General features: G+C 37.7%; 2 protein-coding genes across 2 annotated transcripts in view; both read left to right on the top strand.

The window, feature by feature from the left end:
* LOC107743493 (ubiquitin carboxyl-terminal hydrolase 15-like) overlaps positions 1 to 8,066 on the top strand; it is a 29,008-nt gene extending 20,942 nt beyond the window's left edge. Inside the window, exon 4 of the mRNA XM_016556717.1 lies at positions 8,053 to 8,066. Within this exon, the coding sequence (XP_016412203.1) occupies positions 8,053 to 8,066 (14 nt within the window). The remainder of the gene's footprint in view (positions 1 to 8,052) is intronic.
* A 4,974-nt stretch (positions 8,067 to 13,040) lies between these two features.
* LOC107743492 (tripartite motif-containing protein 16-like) overlaps positions 13,041 to 13,452 on the top strand; it is a 7,468-nt gene continuing 7,056 nt past the window's right edge. The window contains exon 1 of the mRNA XM_016556716.1: positions 13,041 to 13,088. Within this exon, the coding sequence (XP_016412202.1) occupies positions 13,041 to 13,088 (48 nt within the window). The remainder of the gene's footprint in view (positions 13,089 to 13,452) is intronic.

The following is a 13,452-nucleotide window of genomic DNA, read 5'->3' as shown; positions in this document are numbered from 1 at the left end:
CGAACCTCAACCCTGTATATTGTGGATACGTGTTACCTGTACATAAGTATTTTTGGATTTATAGATTTTCTCTGTTTTGTTTTCCACTTTTGTTGTTTCTTTGATACTTTTGAGTTTTGTTTTATAGTGCATCGGTAAATACTTCACTGTGGACTAACACTTTTGGCACTGTAAATAAATTACACCATGCACGAAAGTGCTGTTGCGAGTGAGCCATCTTTTTTTTTACATCTTTTACGGACACTTGTTACGTCCCAAGCGAGCTGGTGGTGCTCGCTTTATCACACCATGCGTGGACAGTTTAATGTGCTGCATTATTTTGCTCATTGCGCCCTCCTGTGGCCTCGGGAAACAAGCCAAAAGTTTAACCTATTTAATCTGCATATAAAACATTAGAAATTAGATATTTGTTTAATTTTTATTTTGTGTTTGACTGTTAAAACAAAAAAATATTTGTTGTTTGTCTCAATAAATTGAGTTAATTTAAAAATACAGTGGTTAAATGTAAAAAAAAAATTCTATTGCTCTTTGTTTTAAAAAAGGTTATAAAAATGTCAATAATTATCGATACCGAACGATATGAAACATTATATTGTTGATACATTTTTTTAGCTATATCGCCCAGCCCTAGTCATGACACATTTATAGATGAAAAATAAAAGGTTACCACGTAATTCTATTGAAAAATGTTTTTTGGAAGGATGGGAATGAGAACCCAATTGCTCAAGTACTTGAAAGTTACAGCCGTGATCAATTGTGAAAACGCTAATCCTGTGTTTGATGCAGTGCAGTGGCAAACTGTTAAATAACTCTTCTATAAGTACAATAGCCTTGTTTCCACCGTCAGGCCAAAAGTGTGCTAGTGTGTACCACGGCCCATCATGTTTCCACTGTCACCTCTGGGGCTTGATTGGGCCTAATCGGGGCTTCCTCGGGGCTAATGGCAAGGGATTTTTTGGCCAATTAATATCTTTGTCAAAAGTAGGCCAACTGGGGCTTAAAAGGGTCATGAGCTTTTTATTTGTTATTATTTAATAATGTTTCCTGAGGAGTCCTGATTTTAGTTCTCTGATTTATATGCTACATTTAAAGGGGTGTGTCTCCTTGAAGACTTCAGTGTAAACGCTCACTGCAATGAGGTCTATATGAAAGGTTGCATCAATGCGCATTGTACGATGACAGATTGTTGAGCACATGAATGCAGTGATTTCGTCATTCAGCACTCTCATGAATGCTTTCATCATAACTAATTGAAAATAAGTTGTAAATAAGAGATTAGGCCTAATTGTGCACTGTAGACCGCATTATTGATTATAAACTTGCACTGTGATTGACAGCTCCAGCAATTATAAAGGGAGGGTTCTTTGATCGCTTTCTATAGGGAATTTAATCGAAAGTTAAATAACAGATCTTCATACTACTAAGAGGAACAATGTGAAGTTGACCATTTAGTCACTGGCTTGATTTACTGACACAAACACCAAAGATTTTGAGACAAAGAACACCTGGTTGTACATGAATCATTACATGTCGAAAATCACTGATCACAGATTAGGCATTAGAATGAACAGGTATACTTACCTGGTGTGGTATTACTGTTAGGTCCATATCTCAAGTCTGATTTACTAAAGAATCCAATGACCGACATCCACATGTACCAAACATTCAAACGATGCTCTGTTGAGACATTAGCATAGCTGAAAATAAATAGACTACAAATAACATTAGGAAAATGTTAGGAAAATGGCTATTCATCCTGTATCTCTCTTTTATCCTTCTCATCTTATTAATGCACCAGTGGGCTGGGCCAAAGATGTGATGATGTAGAAGAAGGTGTTGATCTTCTTCTGCAGAGCTGGTCTTTCATCGCACTATTACTTCATGCTGAAACACTTCTGTTAAAAGATCAAGGAAAATTTGAGTTCTCTGTTCATTAAGATGAGGACACGTATATTCTAAGACTGAACTCAACACACTTAAGGCTGTTTCACACTGGGGGCGATGCGAAAAAGCGAGGTGAATCGCCGATGAATGGTGCTTTCACAACGAGCTCAAACCGCTTGATCGCCTTCTGCTAATTCACCCCTGCACATAGGTGGCGCCGACCAACAATGCATTTTTCCTCAGATATGTATTTCATATATGGTCCGCTGCTCAATATACAGCATTAAATTAAAATAAAGTTTGGTTCTACATAGGGGTGTGCGATATTGACAAAAAATAATATCTCGATATTTTCTGGGATTTTATCGATAACGATAATTAGACGATATTTTGCCGAGTGTGTTATTGTGCTGATACCTTAAGGACTGCCGAAGACAGCTGACTCCTAATGTTTTTAATATTCTTCATATTCTGTGTGGTGGTCAGTTCATACTGATAAGTACTGAAATCCAATAAGTTTAAACTGATTTTTGCATTTTATGGGGCATTTTTACCGTTATAAAGCCATTTTTTCTAAAAGTGTCCATTATCTTTTGAGTCAAATTCTTACATTTAATCAGGGAATTAGAATAAGACATTTGGGCTGTTACCAAGCAAATTAAATCAACACAGAAGCTGCATCTGAAGTGGCATTTAGATGTATTTACACACATGTATTTTGTTTAATGCAAGACATGAATGCATTTAACCTGCAATTACAAATGCATAAATAATGTTTTGATATATTAAACATAAAACGTTGAATACTGATATTTGAAATAAATAAGAAAAAAAGAAAAAGAAAGAAAAAGCCGAAATTTGAAATTAAAACCGCCAGCAGGTGGCAGCAAATCACTGTTAATAAGTGAGTCATTGCGATTGAACCGAATCATTTAAACGGTTGATTCATTCAAGAACGAAACACCGTCATGTTGCTCAGAGACACAAAACAGCGCTGTGGCTGTATTCGGAATGATTTTTGTTGGCGAAATAGAGCAAAAACAAGCAATATGGTGTCTAAAACGTAAGTCTCTTAATTAACTTATTGTTTATTGAATTCAATGTCACATTTGTAATCATGGTAATTTTTGGAGAAAAACGGCACTCTTCGTGTGAAATTGAATAACTATATGAAGTGGTATAAATATATAAATTTTCTGCCATGTCTTGAATTTGTGATCATTCTAAATGCATTTTAATAGACTGAATCATGCAGTGAAAGAAAACACACTAAATGCGCACACGCACTAGTCTAGACTTCACGTAATGTATGCGTGCGCTCTGTAGGGATGTTTTGAATGGTTTTTGCAAAATACTCGATAATGTCAAATCGCACGTCGTTAAAACAACAATTACGATATTATTGCAGACGATATATATCGCACACCCCTAGTTCTACACCAGAAACACAAACTACCCATAATGCTTACAAGAGTACATATTAAAATATTAATAGAGGAACAATTAGCATCAAGCTGCATTTGAAAAAGTATGTGATTATTTTATGTTTTTGCTTAAAACCCACTTTAAACCATCATCGAGTGCTTGTAATAACTTCCGATTGAGATCTAAAGTGGATTTTGATAATAGGCAGATGTGCATTCTTTGTATGTTTTATAATTGATTGAACACCTGTTTCTTATTTGTCATAAACATCCTTTATTGTGAGAAAAATATCATGAGCTGCATAAAACAAATACAGAAAATATTTCATTATAATCATGTCTATTTGCTTTCATATTTCATAGAAAAATGTTTCTCATTTTTTTCATACTTAATGGCAGGAGATATTATCCCATGATTGACAGATTTTGAGTGAACGTGCTCTGACTCATAACACTCGTGCACGTGGAAGAAAACGGACGGTGCTCTTCAGATCACACGATTCAGTGGAGAATTAATAGAAATTATATTCTGTATAAAGAACATGTGAGAATAAATCTGTTCTCAAATACCAACGATAACAAGAACTCAGAATCCACTTTTTTCTTCTCTCTACCGGGATACTCTTCTTTGGTGTTTGTTTACACTGGTTTTTGAAACCGCGCCACCACTCTCGCCCTTTTGTGCAACAGCAGCTGCTCCGGGCACGTGATCTAAGCTCAGAACTAATTGGACGACCCGTTTTGTCTTGGAGCGACAGGGAAAAAATCGACACACGGGACAAAAAAAAATCATTTTTTTCGCCTGGTGTGAATAGCCCCATAGGGATCTATTGTTTTGATTCAAAAGTGTCATCGCGCCGAACATTCGCGCTGAATTTTTGTTCAGTATGAAAAGGCCTTTAGGCTACTGTGACCAGCTTCTGTCATCATGCCTGTCATAGTCACCTCAGCACACTACATTTCCCAGAATCCCTCCTAGTTCACACCAGCTCACTGTCCGTCAATCACCGCACCTGTCTGCCATCAGCGTCATCAGTGGGTCTTTATAATCCAGCACTAAGCACTCTCACATTGTCTGGTCTCAAGGTTACTACTCCTTACTCTTACCTGACTCCATTTTAACTACCTTTGTTCCCGTTTGTGTTTTCCTGCGATCCCTTTGCTCCGTCGCCATCTGAAAGAGAAAGAAAGGACTCTTGCGAATCACTCAGCTAAGTTCCATTGCCTGCATTAATGGAAACATGAAGGCGCGTATCATAAAAGTGTCAAAACTCTGCTCTCTTGTCACATTCTTGTCTTTATTTGTCATATTGCCTGCACATAATTTCATTGGCTTCTGCATCAGATCACACTATAAATAAATGCATAATCCCTTACTTTACGTCCTCCGTGTTTACTTCCGTATGACGGCGTGCTTCTGCAAGTGTTGCCAAATCCACAGTTTCCCCATGGAATTGGGCTACTTTTTTCCACTGTTGCAGCAGGTTGTTTTTCAACTTCGTGGGTTACCCCCAGAACATGATTGGGCTAGTTTTGGACTAGTTTTGAGAAGCAATTGGGCGGATTTTGTTGTGAAATCCTGGGAAACCTGTTCGTATCATTCTTTTGTCTATGGGGGTCAGTTCAGAATCATGATCTGTTTACACTGGAAATCTGATTTTGGCCACATTTAAAATAACAATGTGAACAGCTATACAAAAAAATAAAGAAATCAGATCTGAGCAAAAATCGGAATTGACCACTAAGGCTCGCAGTATGAATATAGCCTTAAAGACTGTTTCCATCGACTGGAGCAGATTCTAGTCTTTGACAGTCAGAGAGAAGCACAAACCTAATGAGTCGGTCCACTACACAACACACTTAATGAGTGGCACATCACACCTGGACAGATTCTGCCCAATCAATCAATCAATCTGCGCAATATCTTGTACCAAAACAAACAGGGATGTCAACATACAGCTGGCAGTATTTATTTGCTGTGCAATTTGTGATTGATTGATTGATCCATCCCAGTATCCGATTATATGGTGTACCCGCACTCCCACAGCCCCAAAAGACAACACAGCGGACAACACATTTTATTTTTTATAGTCTGATGTTTCTCTTTATTTGTGAAATTATTGCTTGAGTAGACATATTTTATTATGCCTTTTAACATGTCTAATTTTCTTAATTATAAGGAATCCTTAATTATAACATTTCTAGCACTGTTTTTAAACTTTTAGTCAAGCAATAATATATTCATTATCTCATGTCCATGTCTGAAATCAGGGATTAAAAATGAATTGGTTCTGAGTAAAAATAAGCTATTTTTTTCCTGTTACATTTCCATGTGTTTCTGGTTAGAATGAAATAAAATATTACTACTCCATTTATAATGGCAAAAGTCATTTAAAAATGCTATTTGTGTATTTAAGTTTTAATTTTATTAGTCTACACTACAGCGAACCTTAATGCTAAACGATGCTTCTGTCAGTTGTTTATGCTTCTTCCTTGCTTGATTTTGGATATGGAGATTCTATACTCTTTTAGAAGATACGTAACAGCACCCCATACTAGAGGTCGATTGATCGATCGGTTTTGCCGATTAATCGGCTCTGATAGTCAATTGCTGTAACTATTGGTTATTGGAAAAAATTTACCAATATTTTTTTCCGGGTTGCGCGCCATGTGCTTCTCGTCCGCGCTTGTTTACGTTTAGAGTGCGCACACTCTTTCACGCAGCATACAGCGGCATTTTGAACAGTTGATGGGAAAAGTATTATTAAAATGCATTAAAAATTCGGAATAATTTGTAATATATAATTATTCACGGTATTTAGAAGTGCCCAGGACAAAAATATCGTGCATATCCATTACCGTGATATATCGCATTACCGAATACCGGCACAAGTCTAGTTGCATCCATTGCTGGAGTGGCTAAGAAGGTCAGCTGTCATTATACAGTACGAAAGCATCCTCTGGAGGTAAATCACTGACGTCTCGTGCTGTTTGTTTTGATACGTGAGGCACAGAGAAGGACACTTCAGATGTTGATTTAAATAATCTCCAGCGATTAAAATAATGTGACCAAAAGCCAAAGTCACATTTGTTGCCATCTGTTTGCATAGTTGTCCAGCTGGTCACATTAATGCATTTGTAGTGCAGTGAAGTTGCATATTTAAAGAGAGTGATGTGTTCATGCAGCCAACAGAAATCCTGCTGCACCACAGAGCACTGTTTAGATATGAACAACATTTGGGATAAATATAGTGGTAATTTAATGAAAACGTGTATGATGACTTCACCCTAGGCTGGAAGATTGTGTATTGTGCATTTTTCATCAAAACGTTTATCTTTCTGTGGCTCTAATAATGTATGGCTAATATAGATTCTTTCTGTTTGCTCTGTTTTTAAACACCGAACACGTTGTTGATTCTTGAAGTGAATTTCTGCCTGTTTGGTGATTAAATAAACTCTTTTGGACCGCCACTTGAATGTGATCTGGTATGCAGTACCAGATTTGTAGATGCAACGTGACACGGTGCTGCGCTTTTTGTCCGGTGTGTGATTGCCTTATTTTGTTATTTTGATTAAATAATCATCAAGTGTTGTAAAATAGAAGCAAATGAAGTGTCAGAGTATAAATACGTTTAGATTTATATGAAATGGTAACACTACAATAAGAGTCTATGGGCCAATTTTACTAACATCTTGCACCAGCACAAACCGTCTTTTGGCATTAAAATTGTACTGTTAGGTTTTACTAAACGTGCAGTGAAGAATTAGCGCTGAAAAGGCGTGGACACAGTTATTTTTGCGCCTGACCTTATTGAATATGCATTTGTAGAAGTTTCCCTTTCAGACGCGAAATTTATGGGAGGAGAGTATTCGAATGAATCACGCAATGCGTTATACTAACGTTTGCGCTCGTCAAATTACTGGCATTTGTGCCATCATTTAACGCCAAAAAAAATCATGTCTTAAACAATTTTGCGCTTGAAATGGCTGCAATTGTTGTTGCTAGGAGGTGGCACCGCAGAGAACAGAGCATGTGGTAGAAGGAAGAGGATTTTTTCCGAGACAGTTTGTGCTTTACTGCAACCAGGAGCCCTAAGCTAATTTTCTGAGAATAAACAGAAATGGACTGGGTCAGAAATTAGCTTTTCCATTAAGCAGCAATATTTGCCCCTTGGATTGATTTCCAGGGGTATTTTCTTTTGTGCATTTTTTTTTTTTACCTTTGTTACCAATCAAATTGTATCCACATCAATAAAAGTCATGATTACACTGCAAAGGTGGAACACAAGCTGCAGCTGTCATGACAAGGTTATTTACACAGACTGTTTAATGCTGTTCAAAGATGGCATGCATGTATTAACAGAAGATTGCATGATGTTGTGTAATATAAACAGCCTACATATTAAGGTTAATCATTATTTTTTTATGTATATGAGCTCAACCGATATCTGTGTGATTGGTCACCAAAACAATGTTATTTTGGCAGAGGAGGAAAAGACAGAATACCTGTATTTAGGAGAATCTTAAGTTAATTAGTGAAATATACCTGTATTACCATTCCATTATTGCAGTGTCAGTGTGTTTTCTGATCAAATTAGGCTTAGCATTGAAACTTTCAGCAAAACTTCTTTCACACTTGGACAGTCCTGCTCATGCATGCATTGTGAACACTGTAACCTGTTAACGTTTGACCTCTCCACTCAGGTTTGATTTTATTCCTAGATCTGTTTTTCTCTGTTTGTAGGTGGTAGTTATTGAACAGAAGAATGGAGACGACATGTGGCCTCGTGACTCTTCAACACTTAAGTAAGTGATTAGCACGTGAATCTGAAGTATGGATCATTTTTAGGGCTGTGATGGGGGCAGCTTTTTAAAACATTTAGATTTTTGTTTTTCAATTGAAGTGTTTCTTTGTTTTATTTCTCAAATCTTTTTAGATAACTAGTATCAATCTCAGGTTTGTTAAATAGTTTGCCAGGTTTTCTTAGGTAAATGGAAAGCCTACATAAAGATGTTGTTCCACATTATTATACTAGTCCCATGCAATACAGGGCAGAAGAGAGATATTTCTGAAGAAATACATTTTGAATTAGTGCAATGTCTTGCAAAGCCATAAAAATAAGTAATATTAAAGTTGCTTATGTGTCCGGAGTAGGGAGTGCTTTGAACAGGATTTTTGAGGCCGATCACAGTATCTGCCGATACGATCACCGATACCGATCTTTTTAAAGCCTTCTTTTTATCATGTAGAATTATTTATAGTGATGATCCAATCAAGATTTTTAGACATTTATTCAGGGCCTGAATTTCATTTTTGAAAATGAATTTTTTTAAAAACATACATTTATCTCAGCTAAATGTTTGATCATGCACTGCATTTTTGTTTTGACAACCGTGCAATTGTTGCACAATAGCTTACACGCAGCACAAGCCTGATTTCATGAGCTGTATGTGCGGTTCACACATACTCCATTTGCAGTGCGCATGCAGTCCATGTGTGTTACGTAAGTGGTGCAGAAACGGCTTTCACACAGGAGTCCGCTACTGATCCGTGGCTTCTCAAGCAAGTGGCAAAACATTTAAACTACTTTTCTTACGTTATCGTGACCATTAAAACTTACCATTGACAGAAACGGTCAGCTCTACTGCCATTTCTTTTGCATTTAAATCTTTATCACAAGCAATCCTGCGGTTCATAAAGAACTTTGTTTTCCTACCTCCACGAGTGCCATCTATTATTGTCATGTTTATCTAAAAGTGCTCTTTTCCTTTAAACCTAGCCATATGTGTTGACTGTGAAACACAGTAGACTTTAATTATATGCATTTATGGTGTAATTAATTTTCGTGTCAATCCATGTTAGCTTTGAGTGTGCGAGATTATAAAGATAAAGCGATTATCGGCCGATAGTGATCAGTAGCCGATAGTGATCGGTAGCCGATAGTCTGGAGTCCCTAGAACCTCTCCATGCAGGTATGCATAAAGCTGCATTTAAGCCACTTCTAACCAAAGCTCGCAAAGAGAAATGTTTGCAGTGAGCTCCGAAATACATTCAGACTAATTTTTAAATCGTTTTATTAACCGATGACTGCTGTGCTACAGTGGATGGTCCCAATGGATGGATTCCAGGATGTTTGATAATTGGCCACCCTGCGATAATACTGATATTTTACTTGCATAATACTTTGGAACACGGTGTAAATCATAATAAAAGTAAAGTATTATTATTATTATCAACACTAAGTAATATAGTACTATAGTAATAAAACTTCACTTAAAAATAAATGTAAATGAAAAGTTCATATTAAGTAATTTATTGCAGGGGTTCCTAACCCTGGACCTCGAGGTATACTTTATTAAAAAAAATTTTTTTTTAAAGTGACGTGACGTGGCCAAGTATGGTTACCCATACTCGGAATTAGTGCTCTGCATTTACCCATCCAAAGTGCACACACACAGCAGTGAACACACACACACCGTGAACACACACCCGGAGCAGTGGGCAGCCATTTATGCTGCGGCGCCCGGGGAGCAGTTGGGGGTTCGGTGCCTTGCTCAAGGGCACCTCAGTCGTGGTATTGAAGGTGGGAGAGAGCGCTGTACATTCACTCCCCCCACCTACAATCCCTGCCGGTACGAGACTCGAACCCACAACCTTTGGGTTATGAGTCCGACTCTCTAACCATTAGGCCACGACTTCCCCAATCTGGCAACCTGTGTGTGCGTCAAGTCTGAAGAGGAGGGGCCGGGTGAAAAAAACCCTCTCCAATACTTTGAATTTGGACTGCAATACCTAGTTCAACCACTCGGTGTCTTTTGCACCGAGTGGTGCAAAAGTTTAAACTTTACTGCAAAGTTTAGCTCTTCTAATCAAACACACCTGAACTAGCTCTTATGATGACTAGAAAGCTATAGGCGGATGAGTTGGATCAAGGTTGGCGCTAAACTCTGCAGGAAAGTGGACCTTGAGTGCCAGGGCTGAGAACACCTTTTTTAAAGGGGTCATGAGCTGAGAAATCAGAATTGCCTTGATCTTTTGATATTATTTACTGGTAATGTGCTCTGTGTAAACGCAGAATGAACATTGCTGGCATGAGCTTGTAGAACACGCTGACAAATGAAGTCTGCTTTGGTCCAAATTGGCCAATCATAGCGTTCTTATGGAGATGACGCGATTACTCTGAGCTGTTGTTTTTTTTTTGTTTGTTTTTCTATGTAAATATGCACTAGATGGACATATTTGACTATTGCGTCTCGTCTCACAGCTTTTTCAATGTGTGAAACCCAGTCTTCTTTTCCATTCATCAGCACTGCGACGCTGCAATTGGATATTATTATGCTCGTCTGTTTATAAGAGCAAAATCGTCTTATGCCTGTCACTCAGACTTCAAAAATGTTGTCAAATTGGACAGATAGTGAAAATAAAGCGCTTCTACTCATGCGGGCGAATGAAGACAACGGCACAGCTTTTAAAGATCGTTTCCAATGACTGACATAACAGAATATACCAGTTATGAATTTACAGAATTTACAAACCTTTTTATTATTTCTTGTAAAAGAATTTACAAAAGGTTTGTAAAACATTTACAACTGATGAGTAGTTTACACTTTAGATTAGGGGATGCTGAAAGTGTTGTAAATGCCTTGCATACACCTACAGATCATTTGTAACAGGTAAGAAAAATCTACAAATGATGTGTAACACATTTACAAGTGATGAGTAGTTTACACTTTAAATTAGGGGATGCAGAAAGCTTTGTAAATTATTTATCCATGCATTTACACAACAGGTTTTGAATACTTTGTAGCGTGTACTGCAATGTAAAGGCTGACCAGTTCACGTTATCACTAGATCCCACACAAGAACACAAGTCTGTGCTGATGAGAGAAAGGGTTTAACACAACCCACTGGAATCCCCTGACTGTAAGACATTTACACACATATTCACTTGACAGCAAATAATTTATTATTCTTTAAAAAAAAAAAAATTTGCATTTTTGTGCTTTTTAACAGACCAGCTTACTTTAACGAAACATACATCAATTATATACTGATCATTTACTAATGGTTTGATCATCGTTTGTTCATGATTAACAAATGTTTATTGAGATAATAGTACAATGTTGACATATAAATGATTTATAAGTGATTAATAATATATTAACTAGTAACTATTAACCATTTACTAAGGATATGTTTGATTTTCATGATGCCATTTTTTAAGATAACTAACGACAGATTTGTAAATCGTTAGCATATTACTTAATAATCATTTGTGAACGTATAGTCATGTTTTGTAAATGATTAGTTCATCATTAACTAATCACTTATAAATTACCTACAACTGAACATTATTATAAAGTGTTACCCGTATGGTGACCCATACTTTGTGCTCTGAAGTTAACCCATCCAAGTCCACACACAGCAGTGAGTCATGAACAAACACACACACACACACACACACACACATTGTGAACACACACCCGGAGCAGTGGGCAGCCATATTGCTGCTGCGGCTGGGGAGCAGTTGGGGGTTCGGTTCTTGCTCAAGGCTACTTGTGCATTCGTGTTAAGTTCATTTTTGAGAATCAGGAAAATCCACTTGCTTCATTCCGCTCCGTGTTCATGCAGGGCTTTTCTTTTTTGTGTGCAGAAGCCCTTCACCGGAGATGATGTAAATAACATTGCAGACAACACTAAATCGATAGCCTAATAAATCATGGATTCGCTAATTTTGATCAAACTATCATGTTTATTTTTCAAATCCACTGGTCACAATTGAAAGCCCAACCCAGAAATATCCACCAGGCAGGCAAAAATATAAAGTAATTATAAATAAGTAAATAAATAAATGAAAGTAATGGAGCAGTGGACAAATCAGTCAGCAGGACACCGGGATTTTTCCTGACTGACTGCGGGGCTGCAGGCTGTGCACACGTCAATGCCGTTTACGTTCTGGTCCATTCGGGTTTGAAAATAAATGCTGTCGGGTCGGCAGCTCCACCATGGCTCCTAGCTCCCTCCTCTCCGCTGGGCTCCCTCGTCCCTCCGGCTCCGCCTTGGTCTGTCGTCGACCATCCGCCGCCTCGGGACTCCACTCCTCCGGCTACACCTCGTCCCTCCGTCGGCTCCTCCATGGGCCGCCGTTAACCATCTGTGTGACTTCGCCAATGTGGATTTTTATTTCTTTTTTTTCTGTGACTAAGCAAGTAATACAATTTTGGTCGACCAAGCCTCTTCTGGTCGACTAACGGTTATTCGACCATTAGGGGGCAGCCCTAGTTAATTGTTTTTAACTGACATTAGCTATACAAAATCTAATGAAAATTAGATAATCATATATTGACCTTATACATTAATGCCTAGGTCTCTGGAAAGTTTTTGCTTGGTCAAGTGATGATCCTTTGGCGGCGATATCTTCCACATGTGTTTGGCTGTATTAAAGTGGAAAGGAGGAGTTACATTCCATTTAAACAGCCTTGGACACAAAGTCCTGTGAAATGCTGAACTTCTGGGGCACTGAGAAGGTCCTTGTTCTTAAATCCACAAATGCCTTGAAGTTGAAGGTTCTGAAGTCTGTGTAGAAGGTACAGACAATCTAGAACATCCAGATGGTGGATCCCTGAAGAGAAGTTTGCTGTTTCTGAACTCCCCAAAATTCTCTTCTTGTAGAACATTGTTGTTGTTCTCCGAGTTCCTTAATTATTTCTGAGTTCTCTTTTTAATCTTTCATGAGCAGGAGGGATTTGCAAATTGGCACCTTTCTGATGGTGCCCAAAGTATGTTTTCAGAGGGTTGAACACAACACTCTGGTGTGAGGGTTATTTGCATAGTTTAAAGTTTACAATTAGAACAATGTCTTTAATGATTTTCATATGCATAATTCCCAGGGGTGGACAGTAACGGAGTAGTTTTACTTCGTTACTGTACTTAAGTACATTTTTCAAGTATCTGTACTTTACTGGAGTAGTTTTATTTTGAGTAACTTTTACTTTTAGTTCACTAAATTCCAAAGCATAAGATCGTACTTTTTACTTCACTACATTTCATAAAACATATCGTTACTCCTTATAATATATCACATGCTCCGAGATGCAGAAGCGGTGTCTGATTCAAGAAAGAACTGATTCTTTTCAATGAACC

This window comes from Sinocyclocheilus rhinocerous, unplaced genomic scaffold (genome assembly GCF_001515625.1).
Source record: "Sinocyclocheilus rhinocerous isolate Xijiao unplaced genomic scaffold, SAMN03320098_v1.1 scaffold1789, whole genome shotgun sequence".
NCBI lineage: Eukaryota > Metazoa > Chordata > Actinopteri > Cypriniformes > Cyprinidae > Sinocyclocheilus > Sinocyclocheilus rhinocerous.
Note: the sequence above shows the minus strand (reverse complement) of the source record. Positions and strands in the feature narration are given on the sequence as shown.